The 24,782-nt window shown below is 52.5% G+C and overlaps 2 protein-coding genes and 1 pseudogene across 5 annotated transcripts; 2 read left to right on the plus strand and 1 right to left on the minus strand.

Moving 5' to 3' along the window:
- The first annotated feature begins 1,263 nt into the window (after positions 1 to 1,263).
- Positions 1,264 to 4,955, plus strand: TMED9 (transmembrane p24 trafficking protein 9). The gene is made up of 5 exons (XM_003404689.4): positions 1,264 to 1,471; positions 1,639 to 1,739; positions 2,504 to 2,629; positions 2,991 to 3,137; positions 4,108 to 4,955. The coding sequence occupies exons 1-5, from the start codon at positions 1,279 to 1,281 to the stop codon at positions 4,255 to 4,257; spliced, it is 717 nt and encodes a 238-aa protein (XP_003404737.2). The 5' UTR covers positions 1,264 to 1,278; the 3' UTR covers positions 4,258 to 4,955.
- A 4,525-nt stretch (positions 4,956 to 9,480) lies between these two features.
- B4GALT7 (beta-1,4-galactosyltransferase 7) lies at positions 9,481 to 24,031 on the plus strand. Of its 4 annotated transcripts, none has more exons than XM_064279226.1 (6): positions 9,481 to 9,592; positions 13,235 to 13,597; positions 16,473 to 16,698; positions 17,685 to 17,803; positions 18,096 to 18,200; positions 18,691 to 24,031. In XM_064279226.1, exons 1-6 carry the CDS (start codon positions 9,543 to 9,545, stop codon positions 18,722 to 18,724), a joined length of 897 nt encoding a protein of 298 aa, XP_064135296.1. In that variant the 5' UTR covers positions 9,481 to 9,542; the 3' UTR covers positions 18,725 to 24,031. The 4 variants fall into 4 exon arrangements, with proteins under 4 accessions (XP_064135296.1, XP_003404738.1, XP_064135297.1 ...); XM_003404690.4 differs by having other exon boundaries at positions 17,720 to 17,803; positions 18,691 to 23,713; XM_064279227.1 differs by having other exon boundaries at positions 9,525 to 9,592; positions 13,335 to 13,597; positions 17,720 to 17,803; positions 18,691 to 22,837.
- LOC100665088 (ornithine decarboxylase-like) lies at positions 22,262 to 24,180 on the minus strand (annotated as a pseudogene).
- Between the last annotated feature and the right edge of the window lie 602 nt (positions 24,181 to 24,782).

Below are 24,782 nucleotides of genomic sequence, written 5' to 3' on the forward strand. Positions count from 1 at the left end.
TCGTATCATGGAATATTGTTACTTTTACTGTTAGGAAAATGAGGTAAAAACCTTTTCTTGAAAAGAAAACCGAATGCATTTCCACTAAACTTCCCACCCTAAGGCCAAATGAAAACAATTGAGAAATCGTGAGGTAGTCACAATCCCAAACAGCTAACTACCAAGAAAAGTTGCCAAATACAGTGAAATATGGACGAAATCCAAGAAGACCACAAGGGCTGACCCAGACCTCTGCCAATCTCACGATGAGTGGAGAGCTCTCCAAAAGGAGACTAAGGAGGAGTGGGACCTTGGACCTGGGTGGTGCAAGTGGTTTGTGTTGGACGGCTAACCTAAAGGTTGGCAGCTGGGACCCAAATTACCGACTGGTAATTAACTTTTTTTAATTAACTTTACTGAGCAGTTCTATTCTGCAACATATGTGGTTGCCACGAATTAGAATTGACTCTATGGCAACAGGTTTGGTTTTTTGGTTTTTGAGGTCACATATGGGCCGGCCATTGGGGAACCAGAACCCCTGTTCAGAGACTAGCCATTGCCAGATTGGGCAGGAGTGTAGATGTGCATATACATGAATTTCTGGGAGGATACCAAACCCAAACCCTGCTGCCATGGAGTCACCAACTCATGGTGATCTCCATAGGGTTTTCTTGGCTATAATTTTTACAGAAGCAGATTGCCAGGCCTTTCTTCTGCAAAGCCACTGGGTGGGTCCCAACAAGTATTTCACTGCAAACCGTTTGCACCACATAGTGACCTGGGAGGATGCAGACCTGATTTATAACTGCAGTCACCTCTAAGGAGTGGATGGAGTTTGGGAGCAATGAAGTGGTAAAGAGAGATCTGGGCTCTTTGAATTTTTTTTTTCAAGGATAAATTCCTGCATTGTTTATGTCAGTATTTTAAAGTTCCATTTTTAAAAACAGAAGCAAACTCTGAGTGACAGATGCTGTGCCGAGGAAAATTAGGCATCTAAGTTTCAAATCCTGCCTCTGCTCGAAATTCGCTCCTCAACCTCAAAGAAATCGCCTTAGATTCATCATCTGTAAAACGCTGATAATCATCACCAGTCGCCCGGCCGCGACAAGAGTCAACAGAAAAAATTTTGCAATTTTGCGTACCCCAACTCGGACTCAGGTACGAGTGGCGCCCCAATCAGGGACTGCCGCGCCAGGGCCGCGAGGCACCTCGGGATTTGTAGTCCGTCCGGTCGAACTCGCGGTCCCGGCAGGCCACGCGGCGGCGGCAGGGCTACGTGGCGCGGCTGACTGCGGCTGCATGGGCAAGATGGCTGCGGAGCAGGGCGCGCGGGTTATCCGGCCCGGGCCTGGAGCCGGGCTGGGCAAGGTGGTGCGGGCTCTTCCGCTGCTATTGTGTTTTGCCGCCCGCAGCAGCGCTCTCTACTTCCACATCGGGGAGACAGAGAAGAAATGCTTTATTGAGGAGATTCCGGACGAGACCATGGTCATAGGTGCGGGGGGAGGAGGGTAGTTTGGAAGAAGATCGCGGTCTTGGCGCTGGGGGTCTGGGAAAGTCAGGTCTCGAGAGCTGGGGGGAGACGACCTCGCGTGTCCTGGCGGCCGCGGGCCAGAGCCACCTCGGGCTCCTCTGACCAGGGCTCTCCCCGCTCCCCCACAGGTAACTACCGGACGCAGCTGTATGACAAGCAGCGGGAGGAATACCAGCCGGCCACCCCCGGGCTTGGCATGTTCGTGGAAGTCAAGGACCCGGAGGACAAGGTGAGCCTACCCTTACCCCGCCAAGCCTTGCGCCTTGCACTTCCGCGCCGGGCCAAGCAGGCGCTGGTACTTCCTCGCCTAGTTTCCGCATCTACTCAACTGGGAAAAGACAGTTGCTGTTGTGGGAAGATCCTGGATTTTCATTCCAGGCCAAACTTGGGCTCCTACCGGGCTAGCTGCTCCTCTCAACTTCTTACTGACTGGTGCATAGTTTTGTCAAGTTAGTTACCTTTCTTCACCTATTTCCTTGGTCGGTGAGATGTAAATACACCTATCTCTATGTGTGGTGGGGAGACTAACTGTGGTGATGGAAATCGAGGGGTTTTTGTCAGCTTTAAAGCAGTGATGTCTAGACTTTGGAATTTTAGAAACAGGGTACTTTCCAAAAAGAATGAGCAGCTTTTAATTTTGACAAAGTTATTCAAACAAACAAACAAACAGAAAACCAAAACCCTTGTTCCTGTCACCTTTCATTAAAAAAAAACCCAGCTCACCACAAGTTAGAAGACGTTTAGGTACTAATAAAGAAAAGTCCTTCCCAGGAGGGGTTGTCTGGCAAACTGATAACCAGCATCTCCACCCAGGCCCCAGTAGTTCTCAGACAAGCATTTGGCAACTACGGCTGAGCAACTTCGGAATTTTCAGTGTTGTGAGGTCCCCAAAGCACTGCTCGTCAACTTTTATGGCACCCAGGGCCTTAAGCACTGTTTCCTTCCAACGCATGCCTGTCGTAACACTCACTGAAGCCCCTTCTTTTCCTCCAGGTCATCCTGGCCCGGCAGTATGGCTCTGAGGGCAGGTTCACTTTCACCTCCCATACCCCTGGCGAGCATCAGATCTGTCTTCACTCCAATTCCACCAAGTTCTCCCTCTTTGCTGGAGGCATGCTGGTAAGTAGACCCATGTAGGACTAGCAGTTTCAGTCTCTAGTCCTGGCCAGGACTGGGAACTGGTGGTACTGTGGGTGTGAGATGAGTATGTGGGATTTCACGTCTCCTAAGAAGACTGAGTTTCCTGTGGGCACACAGGATACGGTTGCTGAGCTTATTGTATATTCCTCAGTCAGAGCATCAGCCAAAGCTTATTATTCCTGCCTGTGCGCCCAGAGCCCACAGGGTTGGACACTGAGGAGACCACAGTCAGGGTTGGCTAAATGAACAAAGCAAGGAAGTTGGGAGATGAGCTGTCAGTCGTGGCAGGAGGATGGAGCAGGGCACCCTGATTCCCCTGATCTCCGTTGTCTGTTCCCAGAGAGTTCACCTGGACATCCAGGTGGGTGAACACGCCAATGACTATGCAGAAATTGCAGCCAAAGACAAATTGAGTGAGTTGCAACTACGAGTGAGACAGCTGGTTGAACAAGTGGAGCAGATCCAGAAAGAGCAGAACTATCAGCGGGTGAGTGGTTGGGCCAGGAGCAGTGGGCTTCTTCCCAGAAGCTGCCCACTGGGTCACCTGGGAGATTCATTATGAAGCCCTGAAAGGACTTACCTGTGTATCTTTACCACTTCGTTGGAATACTAGAAGGTGGGGTGGGTATTATTGACTCCACTTTGTTATTGAGGACACAGCTCTAAGAGGCAGTTATCACCCTAAATCACACAGTAGGTGATAGAGTGATACCAGCACTTTTGGGTGCTGTTTCCATGGCTCAGGTGCTCCCAGGGCCAGGATCTAAAACTCACCTGTGTCCAAGAGCCTGTAATCATAGGGATCAGTAAGACAGTGACCATCTAAACGGGAGCCCCTACTGTTCAGTGCCAGCTGAGGGCCACCTTGCAGAAATGCCAGCCCCAGGTTGTTAGATCTTCCAGTTTTTCAAGAGGATTCAGTTTTTTATTTGAAATCTTACTGGGCTTTAAATGTTGGCAACTAATTAAAATTTTAAAACACTGTGTGAGCCAAACAAAATGCACGTATAGGCCAAATCCAGCCCCTGGGCCACCAATTTGCAACCTGTGCCCACAATCTTCAAGGTGCTGTCTGGGACAGCTGAGCAGAGAGCTCAGAGCATGTCCACCCCTGAGTGCTCTAGGACAGCACTGTCCTGTGGGGTGATGCCACAACTACTTTACCTCTTCTCGAGGCACCAGGGCAGGACCAGGTGGGGCCTGTACCTCACAGATGAGGAACAGACTTAGGATAATGAGGGGGTTGCTTGTAGTCACCTGGCTGGTTGGGGTGAAGACAGTCCCCAGGTGATTCCTGACTATAGGCAGGTGGTGTGGCTCTTCGCAGGCATTTGGTTGGAACCTGGGCAAAGCTGGATGGGCCTGGATATCCTCAGGGGCTGGGAACCCAGCAGCTTTAGCAGCCTTGGGTGGGGCCCAGCCAACTCAGGCTTCCTTTCTGTTTTTCCCTCCCACAGTGGCGGGAGGAGCGCTTCCGGCAGACCAGCGAGAGCACCAACCAGCGCGTGCTGTGGTGGTCCATCCTGCAGACCCTCATACTCGTGGCCATTGGCGTCTGGCAGATGCGGCACCTCAAGAGCTTCTTTGAAGCCAAGAAGCTTGTGTAGCCATCCCAGGCTTTACAGGCCATCCTTCCTCCCTGGCTGGGGGAGAAAGGACCTCCTGGAACTGATCCTCTCTGGCAGGAGGAGTATTCCCAGTCCTGGATGCTCTGAGGGGGCAAGGGGCTGCAGGCACCCCAGGCACAAGCTGAGGGCAGCAGCTTGGCTAGCTGATACTTAGCAGGTGGTGGGGCAAATGCCTGCCCCCTCCCCTGGGCTCTGGGCCCTGTGCAGTAATCACTCAGGGGCTGGTGAAACCTCTAAGAGCCCCAATGACATCTCAGAGTCACAGTGTTACTGATCAGGGATATGGGCCTACTGTCTGGGATTGGAGGGGTGGGGGAGGGATGTGGGCAAGCCAGTCTTTCTTCTGTCTTCCTTTGCTAACTGGGGACTTTGAGCAGGTTGGGGCATGACTGACTTTCTGCCACCTTGATATCCTCACTGTTCCCTCCTTTGCCCTACACCCAGCCTGCTGATCCAGGGTGTGTGTCAGTTGAGGGGATCGAGGGGGTGGCAGTGTGGAAAAGTGGCCCTGAGGCTGACCCCGACTTCTTCACATGGTTTGTCTTTTGGGGGGTCAGAGGAACCAGGATCAAATCAAACAGGCCTTGGTGCTGGTTGGAGATGGGTCCTGCAGGATCTTAGTTTCAACAAGTCTAAATTTGTTGTGTTGGTTTCCCAATTAAAAAAAAAAAAATTGACTTCCTGTCCACTGTAAAGTTACTCTGTAGCCAGTGGGCACAACACTGAGGTGCTTCAGGGAACGTCACTTCTCTCAATGGGCAAAGACTTCACATTCCAAGATGAATCCCCATCCATAAGTTTCATTCTTGCCATTCTCCCCCCACTTCCTTCCTGTATGGAGTAGTGGGCTTGCTAAGACCAACCACCAGGTGAATTGTCTTGGGTCTCAAATCCACACCATTTCCTCTGTACCAGCTCTCTTGTGAGGTGCTCTGCCCCCCCCGCAACTCTTCCAGAGTCAGTGGATGGAGTCATCGTGGGTGCTGCAGAAAGGTGCCAGTAAGGGAACCTGGTGTGCACTGAGCAGAGCAGTGTTGCAGGTGTAGGAAGGACAAGTCCCTGGGCTGTTGGGGTGAGGATATTGATGGACTTAAGCAAGCAAGGGATTTCAGCAAGGAACTTGAAGGAGAGGAAGGATTCTGATGGAAGGAGAAGGCAGGGCAGTGATGGTTGGAAGCAGAGGTAATCAGCTGTATGGAGATGGGTGAACATTCTGTGTTAGGTAGGGAGAGGGTTGTGAGGAAGCTGGAAGGGAGGGTTGGGTTAGAGTTGGAAGAGCCTTGAGCCCCAGGTAGGAGTGGAAGAACCCCCTGAAGATACAGTTAACAGGAGGTTAATCTGGGTGTAATGTGCTAGTAGCTCAGAAGTCCTCCAACTTCATGAGGAGAGAGAAGAACCATTATCAGTCTAAAGCTGATTTCTATGAAGTGGAGGTCAGACGTACATCCTCTCTCCAACCTTTTTACCAATTCTGACACCAGCCGCCTCCCCGTGGCACTGTCTGCTTCTCTGCTCGGTTCAGTAATTTGTTGGCAATTGTCATACAGGACTCAGGGACCGTACTCAGTTACGGGGTTTATTGGGTAATAGGCTACAATTTAGGATCAGGATTAACTTGAAAGTATTAGGAACAATGTAGGACAGGATCAGTTTGTCAGTCAGGACAGCTCTTGGCTTCTTGGTCATGCCTGCTGGCAGGCCACGCTTCTAGGCTGGCTAGTAGGCCCTTCCCTCAGCCATGTTTGTCTTCTCTCGGCCATGCTAGCCTCCTCTTGGCCGTTGCCCTGCTTAGGCAAGTGTCAAAACTCTTTAGTTCCATTGACAAGGCACACTACTCCACCGGCAAGCCTCCTGCCCAAAGGCAGTTAGCTCTTTCACTCTGGGCCAGCAAGCCCACCCAAGCCATCTTGTGCAGGTCTCCTGCTTCCTGCCATTTTGTGCTGCTGCCACTGGTGCCACTGCTGGGGCATCTCGCCTTCTCATGCCATTGTGCACTGTCTTCAGTGTTAGAACCCTGCCTCCTGGGTATAGGCGGTTCTCAGCACAGGGACTCGGACCATTCCCAGCTCTCGATGGTGGTGAGGACCCCCCCAGCTGCTGTGGGATTAACCCTTCTGTAAGCTTACATCTCCCACAAAGAACAAGAACCAACTAATCCCCTTGGTAGGCTACAGCTACCTAATTTGCATAGTGATTGACCAATTCCCACAAGGATTTTATGTACCTTATTTGCATAGAAAACTGTCAAGTCCCTTTGCAAGGTTGTGGCCTAGCAAATCATTTTAGCAGAACTACAAGCTCAGGGCCAGAATGGCCATATATAAAGAGAACCCCATTCTACTGCACTGGCAGTGTGCGGGAGACTGGGGATGAGAAAAGTTTGGGGACTGCTTGACTGCTTTAGCCCTACTGGAAGGATGGGATCTGAGAATATGTTACCACTTAGGTGTTCCGTTTTAAAGGACAGCTTTAGAATTACAGAAACACTGCAGATACTTGTTGCCATCAAGTCAATTCCAACTCATGGCAATCCATGTGTTCCAGAATAGAACTGCTCCATAGGGTTTTCTTGGCTGTAATTTTTACGGAGGCAGGTCACCAGGCCTTTCTCATACAGAGCTGCTGGGTGGGTTCAAACTGCCAACCTTTAGGTTAACAATCGAGTGCAAACCACTTAAACCACCCAGGGACTCCTTTGCAAAACTAGTTCCCCTGTTATTAACATCATGCATTAGTATAGTGTTTTTGTTACAATTAATGTATCAGTATTGATACATTATATATTTTTTACTAAAGCCCATACTTTATTCAGACTTCCTTAGTTTTGATGTCCTTTTTCTGTTCCAGGATCCCATTCACAATGCATTTAGTTGTCATATTTCCTTGGGCTCCTCTTGGCTGTGACAGTTTCTCAGACTTTCCTTGTCAGTTTTGAGGACTATTGGTTAGATATTGTGTAGAATTTCCTTCAATTGAATTTGATGTTTTTTACATGATTAAACTGAGATTATGGGGTATTGGAAGGTAAAGTGCCATTCTTAACACATTATATCAAGGGTACTATCAGCATGGCGTCACTGTGGATGTTACATTTTTTAATTAGTTAAGAATTTGAATTTTTATGTGAAATCTGATTTCTTGAGGTGAATCAGATCTGACACTAGTGGGGCTTCAGTCTGGCGCAGCAACAGTTAGCTGGACTGGTAGATGGCTGTCTCCTTAAGGTGGGCTTGTGCTTGTCAGGTCACAGCCCCACCTCCCTGCATCCATCATTGACCTTCCCTGACTGCTCTCTGTAGGGGGTCAGCCTGGCCTTTGTCATTAGCCAAACCTAGGCTGGATTTGCCAGGGTTCTAGGGTGGAGCCCTGCTGGCGCAGTGGTTAAGAGTTCAACTGCTAACCGAAAGGTCAGCAATTTGAATCCACTAGCTGCTTCTTGGAAATCCCATGGGGCAGTTCTACCCTGTCCTATCCAGTTGCTATGAGTTGGAATGAACTTGACAGCAACAGGTTTTTTGGTCTGGTTTGCTGTAGGGTGCAGTGCCCTGGGAGAGTTCAGCAGGAACAGGGAGGAGTGGGTTTTAGGCTTCTGGGCTTAAGAGGGAAGAATATGGGCTGGGAATGGTTAATTCCCCACACATAGTGAAGTCCTCTCTGAAGCACAGTGGTTGAGGTCATAGAACAAAACTCCCTGGGTTCACATCCTGATTTTGCTTCTCTGTGCCTCAGTTGCCTAATCTCTAAAGTGGGGATAATGAGTACCTACTCATGAGGTTAGGGGGGCAGTGGTGGTAGAATTCTTGCCTTTGACGTGGAAGACTTGGGTTTGATTCCTGGCCAGTGTGCCTCAAGCACAGCCACCACCCGTCAGTGGAACCTTGTGTGTTGCCCTAACACTGAACAGTTTTCAGCAGAGCTTCCAGACAAAGACAGATTAGGAAGAAAGGCCTGGAAATCTAGTTTTGAAAAATCAGGCAGTGAAAACTATGCATCACAACAGGGTTGCCTTGAGTTGGGGGCCCACTAGATGGCACCTAGCAACAACTCATAAGGATTCAATGAGATAACAGTAGTAAATAATTTAGAACAATGATTGGCACATAGTAAGAACGCAATACCTGTTGTCCTTGAGTTGATTCCAACTCATGGTGACCCCATGTGTTATAGACTAGAACTGCTCCATAGGGTTTTCTTGGTTGCATTCTTTATGAAAGCTGCATACTGGGCCTTTCTTCCATGGAGCTGCTGCGTGGATTCAGACTGCCAACCTTTAGTAATCAAGTGCAAACTGCTTGCATCACCCAGGGACTAATAACTCAATAGATATTAACTATTTACTATGAAACTTAGTTTGCCTAGAAGAGCAAGGGAGACCAAGTCTAACAACTCTGTTGTTCTCTTTTCCCAGGTGGGAGGCTGGCCCAGAGGGGCCTAAGTTCCCACCGTGACAGGAAGGAATTACTCTCTTCTTTAGTTCTTTAGTTTTTTTTTTTTTTAGTTCTTGCTCCATGGAAGGCCCTTCTCCTGGATGAGAGCTATCGTTTATATAGCGTTGACTATGTGCCCAGAGCTGTACTACGTGTGTTTGCATTTTCTCCTGTAATCCTCATAGCAATCATGTAGAACAGTAACCACATGTATCTCCAGGTGAGGAAACAGATCCGGAGAGATTGTGGTTTGCCCCAAAACACTAGTGAAGCAGTCGAGCCAGGTTTCCAATCCAGTCAACCTGTCTTCAGAGCCCGGCTCTTAACTACTATTTAGGGTGAAGGCTGAACCCAAGAATGAGCCCTGAGCTGGGCCTTTCCTTCCCTCCCCTCAAGCTAGTTGCAGAGGAAGTATGCTTCATCTGGGCTGACAGCTGGGATGTCCAGATGTTTCCCGCCTTTGGGAGAAGGGAGATGCAGATCACCCCAGAGAACTGGTTTGGGAGTCTGGAATCTAGATTCCAGTCCCAGCCCAGTGACTTTTTGGGTGGCCTCTGACCAGTCACTCTCCCTCGGGCCTCAGTTTCTCGGGATGTCCAGCGGGTTCGGAGGCAGCTAGGAGTCCGCTGGGTAGTGAAGCGGCAGACGGGTGGTTCCCCTGCGGACAGAACCTTCCGCGCGGCGGCTCGGGGAGCTGACGGCGCAGCCGGAGCGGCGGACCAGGCGGACCGAGGGGCGGGGCGGGGCGGGGCTGGGGGCGGAGGCGCCGCGTAGGCCCGGGAGGCCGGCCGGCCGGGGCTGGGAGCTGAGCCTCATGCGCCGCCGCCTTCCCCGACGATGTTCCCCTCCCGGCGGAAAGCGGCGCAGCTGCCCTGGGAGGACGGCAGGTGAGCGGTGGCGGCCGGCCCGGGGTCTGTCCTCCCCGGTGCTCCTTCCCGGGCGGCCCCGCGGAGTTTCCGAGCCCGAGGCCGCCGCGTCTCCGTCTCTGCGGGTCTGCGGTTCTGTGCTTCTCCGTATGGGTCGCTGGCTTCTTCTGTTTGGGTCTCTGCCTCGCTCCCTGTGGGCCTCCGTCTCCACCGGTCTCCGTCACTCCGCTGGTCTCTGCCTCTGCAGGTCTCCGTTGACCGCTCTTTGTGAGTTTCTGTCCCCCTGTGGGGGTCTCTGCCCTTCTTTGCGAGTCTCCGTTGCTCCGAGCTTCGTTCTCGCATTATGGGTCTCTTTGTGTCTGTGTTTTTCCACTGGCCGCTCCCTGTCTTTCTTTGCGGGTCTCTGACTCCGTTGGCATGTGTGTGTCTGCCCCTGCGTCTCTGAGGGTCTTTATCCCGTTTCCCTGATCTCTGCCTTCCTCATTATATCCATTTGGCCTTAGACCCTAGCTCTCTCCCTTGTGCTTCCCCAACCTTTGATGATCACCCAGACGAACAGACGAAAACTCTGTATCTCTGGCTGGCTGGTCATTTCTTGGCATGCTCTGGGCTCCCTGCACACATGCACAAATTCATTTCTAGGGCAGCTATATTTCAGAGGGGCCTGCTCTGTGTGTTAGATGTGAACTTGGCCCAGACCACATCTAATGATGTTTCCCATTAAAGCAGAGTGAGGTCAAAGGTATTGGCTGCCTAGATTTAGGGGGACACCAACACTTCAGTCTTGAGATATGCCCAGAAAACTTCTCACGCAGAACACCTGATAGTGGCTCTCCACCCAGCAAATGACACCTCATTCCATTTATGTCTTTTAAGTTTGCCAGGTGCCAAAAGCTTCTGGAACTTAGTGGGCACAACTCTTTACTTTTGGGGCTTTTGCAGACTTCTTGTTGAAATAAGACAGGAATGTAATAGAAAGCACGGATTTCGGAGTCAGGACTGGAACCCCTTTAATAGCCAGGGGACCAGGAACGGAGCCCTTAATCTTTCTGACCTCTGCTTTTCCATCTCTGAAATTGGGATCATAATATCTACTCTGCAGGGCTGTCTGAAGATGAAAGCAGATCATGTATGTAAAGCCCTTGACACTGTGTCTGGCACAGATGAGGTGCCATTTGTCTTCCAGTCATTTTGCAGTTTTGGGGTGCTTTAACTAGAACAGCTAAATGTTCAAACCTTGTATCACTAGGGTTTGTATGAGGGAAGAAAGGAAAGTAATGGAGGAACATTTCCAGTTCCCGATCCCTTTCCGTAAACCTCTGGAACATGATAGCCAGAAAAATGTACTGATGTCAACTCTGTGCCTTTCATACAGGGATACAAAGACCCATGCAACAAATGCTGGCCAGTGTAGCAGTTAAAAGTGGTGGCTCTGGTGCCAGCCTGCCTGGGTTTAAATCCTCCTCCTCCTAGCCTTGGGCACAGACTGGTGAAGGAGACACATCCTGGTCTGAATTGCCCCTTAGAGCTTGGGTGGCCTGGGCCTGGGAGTGCTGGGACTGCAGATTTGGAGTTTGCCACCAGGTGGCACCAGGACAGCTGTTCTCAGTGCCTGCCGTCTTGCAGAATTGGTAAGGTGCTCAGCGCTTTGGGCCCTTGGGGCACAGGATGAGGCTGCCTGTGGGGACGTGATCCCCAAAGGAAGGTGAAGGTGGACCGAGGGAACAGCAAGTGCAGATAATGCCCAATCCATGCCCTGGTTAATGGTCACTGCTCCTTTGCCTCAAGGCGGGATATTACCCCATGTCCGTCTCCCTGGTCTCCACTCCACCCTCAGAAAGAGCCTAGAGGGCAAGGGAGAATCTGTAGAGGTTCCAGCCTTCCCAGGTCACTCCCAGGACTGGGCTCTGCTCCTCCCCAGTGGAAAGCATCACCACAGCACAGTGGGGGGTAAGTCAGAAGTCCTACGTGTGGGACCTGGGCCTGGCTTCAGGGCTGCTGGCTTACAGGTTGGCACGTGCGCCTCTAGAGAAAGGTAGGAGCTGGGCTGGCTCTAGTGTGTGGCCTTAAGCATGCCCTGACTGCTTTGACTCATCCTCTAACTTACCAAGCAAATGAGCATGCCCTCACTGTCTGACCTGGGCTGGGGCTACAGACGTGAATCTGACAAGGTCTGAGCCCCGGGATACCTAATGTGGAAGACAGTCGTGCTTAAAGGAGGGCAGCACCAGATGCCCATGGGAGGGAGCCCAGAGAGGTGTTTGGGTGGGGCAGTGCTGACAATGACATTGGAGTTTTGTCCTGAGGGTCAGTGGGGGCTTCCAGGCAGATAAGGAAGGGCAATTCAGGCAGATGGAGCAGCCTGTGTGAGGGCTGGAGCAGGAAGGACTATGACGGGTGTCACACAGTGTGACAGCCCCAGGTCAGTAGGGAGCAACCTGAGAAGGGCCGGGTCACAAAGGGCTTTCACTGTCAAGCCAAAGAGTCTGGCCTGTGTCTTGTAAACAAACAAACAAATCAAATCAGTTGCCTTTCAATGGCTGATTTTTCAGAAATAGATCACCAGGCCTTTCTTCCAAGGCACGTTGGTGTAGACTTGAAACAACCTTTCAGTTAGCAGCTGAGCTCTTAATCATTTGTGCCACTCAGGGACTCCACCTTGTAAACAGAGGAGTGCTGTTCATGATCAAAGTGGGGTTTAGGGGGTAGACTCTTCAGGACCTGGTAGCCAAATGGAAGTTAAAAAGTTGACCCCTTTGCAGATTATTTCAGAGAAAGTGTGGAGGAAGCTTTCCTCTTCTTGGGTTCCTCAGCTCCTTTTTCAGCATCCTCAGGAATTCCAGAGAGAAGGGCAGAGGAATCAGGTGAATTCTTTGTACTTTCTAACCTAAAAGGCAGCCTCTCCCAGCATCACCCCAATGTCCAAGATGCTCAGCTGTCTTTCTAGTCTCTGAAACGAGCTGGGGCTGTCCCGAGCCCTCATCTTTCTTCCCCTCTTCTGTCCCTCATCTCTCGTCACATGGGCTGCCTCTTGGTCTGAAGCTTTAAAACTTGTTCAGGGAACTAACGCTGTCACCGTGGGTCTTGCATTAGTTTTGGGGTAGCTCTGATCCTCCCAGCATAAGTATTGGTGACTACATCTGGGATGGATGCCACCACCCACGCCTGTCTTGGGGTCTTTCTCCTAAGCCTGAGGAGCAGGATGAAGCTGAGGCTTCTGCTGGGGTGGATCTGCAGGGGCGCGGCTTTGGAAGGGAGTGCCTTGGATGTCTGTAAGGTGGTGCTCCTGCCATGGGCTCAGGACATGGAGCCACTGTCCTGGGAAGGGGAGAGTGCAAGGACAGAGGAGCCTTGCTCTGCATGCAGGCAGCTCGTGGTCTGACCAGGATTCACAGAGAAAGCATTGAGGAACTGGGACAGTTCTGTGACTTGAGAGTGGTGATGGGGCTTCCCGGGAGTAGAGTGGCACGGGCCGGGCTAGAAAGGTGGGCAGGATTCGAACGCACAGGGAGCGGCTCGAGCAAAAGCACTGAAGTTGCTTCTGCACTAACTCCAAGGCACTTGGGGTGGGCTGGCCACGTGTGCTGACTCTCGGGGAGGCCAGGAAGGGGTCTCTTAGGGGCCTGGCCCTGCCCTCTGACCCACCGCCTGCTTTTGTCCCAGGTCCAGGTTGCTTCCTGCTGGCCTGCCCCGGAAATGCTCTGTCTTCCACCTCTTCGTTGCCTGTCTCTTACTGGGCTTCCTCTCCCTGCTCTGGCTGCAGCTCAGCTGCTCAGGTGACGTGGCCCAGGTGGCCAGGGGACAAGGGCAGGAGACCCCAGGCCCACCTCGGGTCTGCCCCCCAGAGCTGCCTCCTGAGCACTGGGAAGAAGACCCATCCTGGGGTCCCCACCGCCTGGCAGTGCTGGTGCCCTTCCGCGAGCGCTTCGAGGAGCTCCTGGTCTTCGTGCCCCACCTGCATCGCTTCCTGAGCAGGAAGAAGATCCAGCACCACATCTATGTGCTCAACCAAGTGGACCATTTCAGGTAGGGGCCACCTTCACACTCCCCTCTGGCCCAGTGCCTCCTCTCCAGGGCCTGGCCTTGCCTGGCTTCTCGAGGCCTGCTCCCTTTCCCGGCAGCAGGCCAGCCTCGGCGTGTCTCAGGCTGGGAGCATTTCCATGGGCAGTGGCAGGAGGGTGGGAGATGGGAATCTAAGGGAGGGTTTGAGGCTGGGAAGGGCCCTGATCTGATTTCCATCTTAGAAAGCTAACTGTGGCTAATGTATGTGCAGTAGATTATGCCAGGACAGAGGGCAAGCAGGGAGGCCACTTTGTGGTCAGTGCAGTTGTCTAAGACCATGGCGGCTGGGCCAGAGTGGTGGAAGGAAAGGTGGGAGAAGTAGTGAGGGGGAATAGAGACAGAACTTGCTGATGGATTGGACATGGGGATTCAGGAAAGGGAGGGTCAAGGTGCTCATAGCTGCCATCACCCTAAAATACTTGCCATTACCAGAGACTACGCCCTTGACAACCACAGTCCAAGCATCTCATACTCCAGCCTCCTCTCCTTTCCCTCCAGCCCTCCCTCTGGAAGAGGGACTCTACCGGTTCTGGGACCCCACTAGGCCCTTTAGTTTGCAGATGCCTCACATGTCACCACCCTCCCTCCAGTCCATACTTTTTCCTGACCTGACTTTGATTCCATGGCCATGAGTCTACATACATTAAATCACACCCTGCATACACCTCAATGCCCTTTCCCCTTCCTGCCTGGCAAGACCCAGCCTACTGAATCCAACTCTGTCTACTGCACACCTGCACCCGGGCAGCCGACTATGGCTGGAGAAAACCATCCACACGCACAGCCTCACTGCTGGGCCCCCTTATGACCACTGCTACCAGAAGGCATCCGTACGCTGGTCACCTCACTCTTCTGTCCTTCGGCTCTCCCTCTCCTTCACAGCTGCCATTTCCCACCTTCCCCTCACCTCTCGTTCCTCACTCTCAACTGGTGGCTTTGCTTCCTGTTTAACTGAGAAAATACAACCAATTGGAAGAGAAGTTTCACAAGTATCCCTGCAGCTACCTACCAGTGTCTGTACACACATCCAGCTTCCTGCCCGTTATTGAGGATGAGCCATGCCTGCTCCCACCCAAGCCCCCTCACTCCTCAAGGACGTCACTCCAGCAGTCGACCCTTTTCCCTCCTGCACGCTCAGTTCTTCCTTCTTCCTGGAGCATTTGCATCAGCATGCATACGTACAAACTAGCTCCCATCTAAAAGGAAAAAGTGGCCCCCTTGCTCCCAGGTTCCCCCCTTTCTTGGCTCCCTGTTGGAGCAGAACTCCTAGAGAGCAGTGTCTCCTTGTTCCCACCCCTTTCCTTCCCTCATTCTCTCTTGACCTGCTCAGGCTTTGCTCCCCATCGGCTCTCAGGCCCATCCTCACCTTCGTCCCATCCACTTGCCAGCAGCATTTGCCAAGTGGATTTCTTCTTCCTTCTTAAAGGACCTCCCCCACCCCTGGGACAGCACTCTCTGGCTCTCCCCCTTCCTCACTGGCCACCATTTCTCGTCTCCTTTGCTGCTGCTTCCGCATCTCCCTAGTCTTTCAAAATCGGTGCTCCGTGGGGCTCGGTGCTTAGGATCCCCCGTTTCCTAGTTAGTCTCTTCCTGGGGGTCCCATTGAGTCCCTGGCTTCTCTCTTGAGCTCTGAACTGGCACCCAGCTGCCCATGCAGCCCCTCTTGTGGCCTCAGAGGCATCTCACGCTTAATAAGGTGAGAGCTGAATTACTGCTTTCTGTCCCCGCTCCAGCCAGCGCTTCCAGCAGCTCAGGCCGGAAAACCTCGGGGTCAGCCTCAGTCACACACCAGTCTAGTTCCTCTGCAAATCCACTAGGCTTCAACTTTAAAACCATCTGCAATTTGCCTCCTTCTTATCACCTCCATGACTGCCTTCATGAACTTGCCTCAGTTGTAGCAGCCTCCAGCGGGTCTCCCTGCCTCCCCCTTGTCCCTGCAGCCTTTTCTTAAGACACCAGGTGCACTGAGCCTGTACGGCTGAAGTCAAAGCACGGCATGCCTGTGCTCAGAACCCTCCCTGGGCCCCCACCTCTGTGGGCTAAAGGAGCCTGCCAGCGCCCCCCAGGTCCTGCACAGCCCACCGGTACCTCCAACCTCCCCCCCGCACTCCCCTCCCGCACTCTGCCCAGCCACACTGGGGGCTACTCCTGTCTCAGGCTTCGGCGGTTGCTGTTCCTCTGCTTGGGGCCCTATCCCCCTGATTTCCTGCGACTTATCCCGTACAGCCTCAGGCCTCCACTCACATGTCACCTTGTTACCATGACCCTCCCTGACAGCCCTGCATCCCTGACAGTGCTTGACCCTTCTCACCCTTCTCGGCCTTTCCACAGCACTTACCATCATCGAGCTGATTACACGTTTGTTGGTTTATTTTTGTCTCGTTCTGTTAGACTGGAGACCCTGGTGGAATAGTGGTTAAGAGCTCAGGCTGCTAACCAAAAGGTCAAGAGTTCGAATCCACCAGGTGCTCCTTGTAAGCTCTATGGGGCAGCTCTACTCTGTCCTATAGGGTCACTATAAGTTGGAATCAACTCAACAGCAACGGGTTTGGTTTTTTGGTTTTCCTATTGAACTGTAAGCTGCTGGAGGGCGGGGACGTTGTTTTTTCATGCTGTGTCCCTGGTGCTCTGAACAGTTTGTGGCACATGGTAGGTGCTCAAGACAGGCCTGTGGGATGGATGGAGAGACAGGTGTGCCAGTGTCAGGGTGGAGGCAGCACTGGTGCGAGGGAGTCCCGGGGAGAGCCCCGTGAAGAAGAGGCTCCCCCGGAGGGTGGGACGGGGAGAGTGTGGTGCACACGCTCGCCCCTGCGTGCCCAGCCTCAGCCACCCTGCACAGGTTTAACCGAGCGGCACTCATCAACGTGGGCTTCCTGGAGAGCAGCAACAGCACAGACTATATTGCCATGCACGACGTGGACCTGCTGCCCCTCAATGAGGAGCTGGACTACGGCTTCCCTGAGGCCGGGCCCTTCCACGTGGCCTCCCCGGAGCTTCACCCTCTCTACCACTACAAGACCTACGTGGGCGGCATCCTGCTGCTCTCCAAGCAGCACTACCAGCTGGTGAGCCGCCTGCCCAAGGGAGGCCACTGGGAGGACGGAGCCCTCGCTGGCACTCTGCAGGGAGCCCGGAGCAGCCAGAGAGCTTCAAGAGGAGCAGGGAGGGCTCAGCAGTCAGGGCTGTGCAGCAGAGCCACCTTCCTGGGGGGCTGAAGGAAACTGGAGGTGTCTTGGCTCTCAAGGCTGAGAAGTCTGGGTGGGAGGTGGGGGTCTGGCTTCAGTGCAGCTTGCCCAGCCTGAGACAGTGTCCCCGAGACCCCAATTCTCCTTCCACATCTCGGCCCCACCTTCCCTCTCTTGAGTTCATTTTCAGACTTGAGGGTGCAAGATGGTTGTCCCAGCTGCCACCTGTGTCCCTCTAGCTTCAAGTCTGCTGGAAGATAGAGCCCCCCCTTTCCCAACCACCCAAACAGGAGCCTAGAACTGAGTCACACTGGCTCTTAGTTGGTCTGACTCATGTCCTGGGCCTGTCCCTGTATCAGTCACAGGGTGGGAAGAACTGAGGGGCTTGGGCCAAGGTGTCCTGCTCCTCTCTTCAAGCTGTGGCTGGAACTGAGCCCCTGAGCCAGGTGACAGAATGTGTTGACCACAGAGCCCTCCTGTCCCTCTCACACACAGGAAGAGATTTGGGCAGACTTACCCCAGAGAAATGGGAGTATGGGGGGAGGGTAGTTCTCAAGCAAGAGCTGGCCCTTCAGCCCATTCCCCAGAGAGGGCTCCTTAGGCTAGTCAGAAGTTTCTGAGAAGTTGATCATCACGTACAATTCCAAGGCCCCATTAGAAAAGGGAAAGAGGCTGGGGTGTGCTGACTATTTTCCCCAATTGCCTACTGCAGAGGTTGGGGGAGCCACAACAGCAGAGACTACATTGCCATGCACACCCCTGGGTGTTCACTCAGAATAACAAGGGGAGGAGGAGGAGAGGGTGTTCTGGATGAGCTGGCGCGGGCTGGGTGCCCCTGAGTGACAGGAGACCATGCTGTGCACCAGGAGGACAGGCAAGTGACATTGCCTGTCTCTGTCAGTGCAACGGCATGTCCAACCGCTTCTGGGGCTGGGGCCGTGAGGATGACGAGTTCTACCGCCGCATTAAAGGAGCTGGACTCCAGGTAATACTCCTGGGCCCCGCCTCCCTCAGCCATCACAGCAGTAACGACCCTGAGCCTCCCTTCTCCTTCCTCAGGTGCAGTTCTGGGTGTTTGGAGACAATCCCAGCCCTGACCCTGACTCGTGGTCATTTAACTGTCCCTTGCCCTCTGCACCTCTGTCTCCTCTTCTGTAAAGTGGGAGTGTGGGCCCCTGACTCTTTCCCTGGTAGGCTGTGGGACCCCAGGGTGCTGGTGCTGAGGCCAGAGCTCCAGGGAGGAGCTGTCTGACACTAACTTTCTTTGATCTCCTTAGCTTTTCCGCCCTTCCGGAATCACAACTGGGTATAAGACATTTCAACACCTGCATGACCCAGCCTGGCGCAAGAGGGACCAGAAGCGCATTGCAGCTCAAAAACAGGTGCTGGCTGGCCCCTCACTGGGGACGGGTAGGTGGTGATGTGGGACCAGTTGGCCCAAGCAAGTCACCAAGCACTCCTGGGGCTTATGCGGCCTGACCTCCTCTGCTTGCCCTTTGGTCAGTTGATGGGCATTCTGCTTGGGCGCCATGTCCTGCACTGGTGGCCGCTAGGGGCACCCTGGGCACTGTGGGTCACAGAGACCTCAGGATCCAGGCCAGGGTGGGGTCAGCTCAGACAAAGGTGCCAGAATCCCAGATGCCCTGTCACTCAAACAGCCTCTTCACCAGGAAGCATTTAGTCCAACAAGAACCCCTGCTGTCCTACTTCCCAGTGGGCTGTAGCCATGGGCATGGGCGCCCATTCTGGGAGCTTTGGGTTCCTCCTCTTCAGTGGGGACCACAGAACCTCTGAGGACACGGCTGTGCAGGATCAATGGACAGTTGACCCCCAGAAACCCTGAGTGCATGCTTCCCCTCCATTCCTCCCTAGGAGCAATTCAAGGTGGACCGGGAGGGAGGCCTAAGCACCGTGCGGTACCGTGTGGATGCCCGGACAGCGCTGTCTGTGGGTGGAGCCCCCTGCACGGTCCTCAACATCATGCTGGACTGCGATCAGGCTGCCACCCCTTGGTGCACATTCGGCTGAGTGGGCTGGACAGTACAAAGCCTGTGCCTGCAGGCTACACTGCTGCTCACCCAGTGCAAGGCTTTGGGCCAGGCCAGCTCCCATAGGATGTGAGTGGCCTGAAGCTACCGACAGCCAGCCCAGTGGCAGGCAGAGCTGGGCCAGGACATACATTGTGCCTGGACACCACCAGCAATAAACAGTGATGGGGAGAGGCTGGAGTGAGGCCCCCTGGGACTGTCCACCCTGCTGTCTGCCTGCCCCACTCACCCTCCTTCAAATGCTGAGATCTGAGCATGGTGGGAGGGTTCCTGGGCCAGCGGGGCTGAACAGGACCATCTCTGATCAGCCTGGTTTTGGCCCTTCTGCTCTGAGCCACCTTGGGCAGAGACACAGTTTGGAAGCCAGGCAGCTGATGTCAGTGGACTGAGACGCAGGGAGGGCTGGAACTCCAGAAACCAGGGTGCAAGCCCCGCAAAGAGGGACAGCTGAGGCTCAGCTCCAGCTGTTTGTCACCAGGCAGGAGTGTGGACTTAGTGTTGCCAGATCTCCTGTTTCTTCAAAAGAAACCAGAATTCTGGATCCTTAAGTGAAATCTTCTGATTTTTAAAAGATAGCAATTGAAACTTTCAAAAAATATGGCAGACCAAACAAAATGTATTGTGGGCCACTAGTTTGTCACCTTTGGTTGAGGGGTAGGGGATGGGGAAAAGATGACACCTTTCTGAATTCTAAGCTGGCAAGGAATTGGTGCAGGGCTGGGGACAACACATCCAGGGGAAGCTCCGGGTGAGAGGAGAAACCCAAAGCACAAGGTTCCTGTGCCCCCACAGGCCTGTGGGATTCCAGGGCGCTCCCTCTGTGCCCCTCTGGGCAGTCTGGCCACCTGCAGGCCCTGTCGGGCTTGGACTCCGATCTCCCCCAGGAGGGCTGCTTCATCCTGCCTCATGGAGGTAGATGGAGAAAGGAGGGCAACTGAAGAAATAGATCTGCAGGACTGGGCTGAGGGCAGACAGGGCGCAGTGGCAAGGACTGAGGTCTTGGCTTGAGGGAGGGCAGGTGACGTTCCTGAGGAGGAGGAGGAAGATGCAGAGAAGTAGAATCTCTGGAGCGTTCCCAAAGTACAGGGCAGATCACCAGTGATCACCAGATGCCAAGGAGAGATCAAGAGCAAGAGCCGAGGGAAGCCCTGGGATTGGTCTTGGGAAAACATTCTGAGGGAAGCCTGGGGCCAACAAGAGAACGCGAGGTTGCAGGCCCTGCAAGGTAGATGGCCCCTACTAGGTGTTTGACTGCAAATGTTTGGGGCAGAAGCCAGAGGAGACTGTTACAACCAGTTAAGGTTGGCTTAAAGATAATGTTGGGACACCTGAGGTGCTGGAAAAGGGAAGGATTGAGGCCCAGAGTTTAGGAGGGTGGAGTCAACAGTGCTGGTCTCAAAAGACTCTGCTGGGATAATCTCAGGGCTGCTGTGTGCTGTTGTATGGGTTGTGCACTGTACCACTTGTGCATAAGCCAAGAGATTTAAACAAAGATGGCTGAGGTGAAGCTTCAGACTTCACGTGACTGTTCAGATATATGGCTGAGGGCCCTTGTGAACCTAAACTGGCCTCACGTACTACAGTGAGGGGCACACAGGCCAGAACCACAGTGCAGGGCTGGAGGGAGGGATTTTCTCAACTCCAGGCCCAGGAGAGGGGAATGAGATGCTTTCTGTGACCAGTCTCCTGGGCAGCCCTGGCTGTGTCACCTGGGAGTTATATAAAATGGGGACAGTAATGCAGCCCCCTGGAGTTGGTGGGGATGGATATGATATCAAAGCCCCCAGACCTGTAGTCACCTGGCATGGAGGAAAACCTTGAAGTTCCTTTCCACCTGTACCAGGGAAAGAGGAGTAGGCAGAGCTCTGGAGAACGTGAGGATTCCTTCACCTCACAGCACAGCTGACACGGCCTGGGCTAGAGGCGCAGCTACCTGCCCCATGCCCCTGCGATCCTCCACCTTCTCTGCATAGCACACCAGTGGGTGCCTTGGGCTGGGCCTAGTGTAGCCCAAATCTACAGCCCCCCTCACTTCCCACCCTGGGCCTCCACTGAGCCACTGTAGGGAAGGAAGAGGTCTGAATGGTGGTTGCCATGGGGAAGCAGATGGCTCTGCCTTTCTGCACCTCAGTTGCTTCCTCCACGAGAGGGACTAACATCCCTGCCTTGTTGGCTAGGCCATGGTTTAAATGAACCCAGGGTGTAGGCACATCTGGCATGGTGCTTGGCCAGCGTGGTCGTCGTAGTAATAATAAGGAACACTTGTTGAGCATTCACAAGGTAAAGTTTCTTTACATTGGGTTATTTCCCTTAAGCCATCCTACCTAAGAGCTGTTGGCCCCCCCGACTCGTGGCAGCCCCTTGTACAACTGAACAAAATGCTGCCCAGTCCTTTGCCATTCCGTGATTGATTGCAGATCAGACCACTGTGATTCATAGGGTTTTTACTGGGTGATTTTTTTCAGAAGTAGCTTGCCAGGCCTTTGTTCCTAGTCTATATGTCATAATCTGGAAGGTCTGTTGAAACCGGTTCAGCATCATAGCAGTACACAAACCTCCACTGATGGATGGGTGGTGGCTGCACATGGGCTCATTGGCAATAAATCAAAGCCAGGTCTCTCGCATGGAAGGTGAGAATTCTACCTCCGAACCACTAATGTCTCACCTGAGAGCTAGGTGCTATTTATTTTAAAGGTATTTTTATTGTTGTAGAAATAGATATAACACATTTCCCAATTCAGCATCTTTTAGGTGTACAGTTTAATGATATCAGTGACATTAATCACGTTGTGTAACCATCACCCGTAGTGTTGCCCGTTTTCCCATCACTAAACAAACACCCAGTAGAACAAAAAGCCAAACCCACTACGGTCGATTCCAGCTTTCTATCCTATGGGACAGTGGAACTGCCGCAAGGGGTTCCTAAGGCTGTAATCTTTATGGAAGCAGAATGCCACATCTCTCTCCCAAGGAGCAGCTGGTGGCTTTGAACCAAAAGGTTAGCTGCTGAGCACTTTAACCACTGTGCCACCAGGGATCCTTAGACACCCACTAGATACTATTTATTTATTTGAAGATACTTTAAGGCAGGTTACAACACAGCTTTTGGCCCATCCTGCCACTGGACAAGGTACAAATGCTTGCTCGGCAGCTGGGTGCATTCTTTAGTAGCATGTTTGAAAAATGAATAAGAATGCATATAAAACAAATATTCAAATAGTTTCCACAGGAACACAGATAAGTGTGACCCCATCTCCTAGTCTTCCATATTGTTGTATCTGTGCCAACTAACTCTTATAAAGACATTTCAAAACTAGCAATAATTAAGTTAAATGGTCCCCCCCAGATCCCTTAATTCAAGCTAAACTCACGGTTAACACCTAGAGAAATGGCACCTACACGTTAGTACTGGCTGAAGCACAAGTCGCTGGATGGCGTTGCACGCCCCTTACCCAAGCACAGGGCAGGCAGCGTGCTGACATCCTGCTCCTCCACTTCAGATGGGAAGTCGTGGCTCTCGATTTGCTGCATGAGTTGCCATGTTGGCCTGGACATCACATAGCAGATAGCTGGCCTCTGGAACCCATCGAAAGTAGAAGCAGCAGCAACAGTGTAAGCACCGAACTTTTCGAACAGCATTTAATCACCCACATGCATTTCTAGCAGGTCACAGTGTTCAACAATCCAATCAAGGCCATCACATGTCAGTCCCCACATGCTAGATGAATAATACTTCTCATCTGGCTTGGGGCACTTTTGCAGAAGGGGCTTTACATGTGCGTGATCATAAAGGACGCAGTTGAACTGATCCATAAACTCCATCATTCACATAATACATAAAGGTTTGTTCACTTGATTCAGCTTTATCAGAGCCTATCTGTTTCTTTCATACAATTTTCTTTACAATATTAACACCAAGGGTGAAAGCTGATGCAACATAGGATCTGCCTGGCTCAACTATGATTTTCACTCCAGAATCTGATGGAAAATACTTGTCAATTGCTGGGTTGATTACACTGGTGATCTCTTCAAATTTAAGCGTCACATCCTCAGATCCAGGAAAGCCGCCACCAATATCAAGCAGACACATGCTGAAACCAACCTCAGCTCCCATGTCAAAGACACAGCGGTTATCAGAGATGGCCAGCACAAAGGTCTCAGGGTCGGTACAGCCACTTCCCACATGGAAGCTGACACCAATGATATCAATATTTAGCTCTTCAGCCCATTCCAAAGGAAGCTTGCTGGTTCTGAGTGCGGCACTGCCCCCCCCAAAATGTGTGTATCAATTTGGCTGAGCTGCAATTCCCAGTATTGTGTGATTTTCCTATACGTTGCAAATCCTGCCTCTATGATGTTAATGAGGGAGAATGCGAGGCAGTTGTGTTAGTGACGCAGGACTCAATCTACAAGTTTGGGTTGTGTCTTGAGGCAATCTCTTGAGATATAAAAGAAAGCAAGCAGAGAGAAGGGGACCTCTTACCACCAAGAAAACAGTGCTGGGAGCAGAGTGTGTCCTTTGGACCCGGAGTCCCTGCACAGAGGAGCTCCTAGTCTGGGGGAAGACTGATGAGAAGGCTGACAGAGAGAAAAAGCCTTCCCCTGGAGCTGACGCCCTGAATTTGGACTTTCAGCCTACTTTACTGTTGAAGGAATAAACTCTTTGTTAAAGCCATCCACTTGTTAGGCAGCACTACATGGGTAAGACAGGTACCAGATTTAACACGCAGGCCACGGACTGCTTTGGAACCAACTCGGCCTTGGGATGTGCCCTGGCAACTTTAATCAACTCGACCTCGCTATCAAAAGTCATCATCTGAACTCCATTCCTGGCAGCATACTTAATTTGAGATACTTGTTTACAAGGATTTGCATAGATTATCCTCTCTGGAGGTACACCAAGCCCCAGTGGTGTTACAGTCTTGCTAGCGCAGTCAGATCCTGTCCCGATAGCAGCTAGGGTCTTCACCAGGGCTCTACTGTCATTACATTTGACGGCATAAAAGGGGGTGACACGTGGAAGAGCTTTGAACCATCTTCGATGTTCCTTTAGGATGTCACCAAGGCATCTTCATCTGAAGAAGAGACTTCATTAGTTTTTTAGTCCAGAATGTCCTTGGCAGTAAAACCTGCAACAAGGAAATGGCAGTCAAACTCTTTACGACTAAAGCTGTTCATGGTTTCTGGATGTCCTATGGAAAACTAAGAGACATTTCTAAAGAAATTATTTCCAGCTTTTCACAAAGGCACTTCGGGAATTCCAAATTCCACTTGTAGGCTTCCTCCAGCTGTGGAAACTTCTTACAGCGCACGGTCTTCCCTGGCGGGCCCCACGGAGATGCCGCACAGGGTGCGCGGGAAGAGCTGCTCCGGCGTGGTCCCCGCCGCCTCCGCCGCCCGGTCAGTGGCCGGCCCGCCTCGCTCCCTCCTGCCCGAGGACCGCCGGCCCGAGGTGGCGCTGGAGTTGCTGGCAGAGGGGCGGCCGGTGGCGGAGGCTGTGGGACTGACCTAGATACTGTTTATTAACCAGTTTTATAGATGAAGTAAGTGACGCACAGAGAAGGTAAATAGCTTACTGAAGCTCACAGAGCTGATAAAGGGTGGAGCTTGGGATTTGAAAGATCCTGCCTTCAGAGCCAGATTCCTTCCCCTACTGCCCTGAACAGCAGGTGTCATGCACAGGTGTTCCTTCCCCTCCACACCTCCCTTTCTCTCCCCGGTTGTAGAGGGCCGAGGTCAAGGGCAGCCAAGGTGTCCTGGTGTCCCTTTAGGATGAAAAAAGGGCCATAGGGGAGGTACAGTGCCTGCCCCATGACTCCTCTGCCTCAGGTGAGGGGAGGATTCAGCTGCCGGGGGGGGCCCTTTCGGGCTGAGGAACACTGACAGAGCAGCAGCAACACCCAGGGCATGGCACTG

This window comes from Loxodonta africana, chromosome 2 (assembly GCF_030014295.1).
Source record: "Loxodonta africana isolate mLoxAfr1 chromosome 2, mLoxAfr1.hap2, whole genome shotgun sequence".
Lineage (NCBI taxonomy): Eukaryota > Metazoa > Chordata > Mammalia > Proboscidea > Elephantidae > Loxodonta > Loxodonta africana.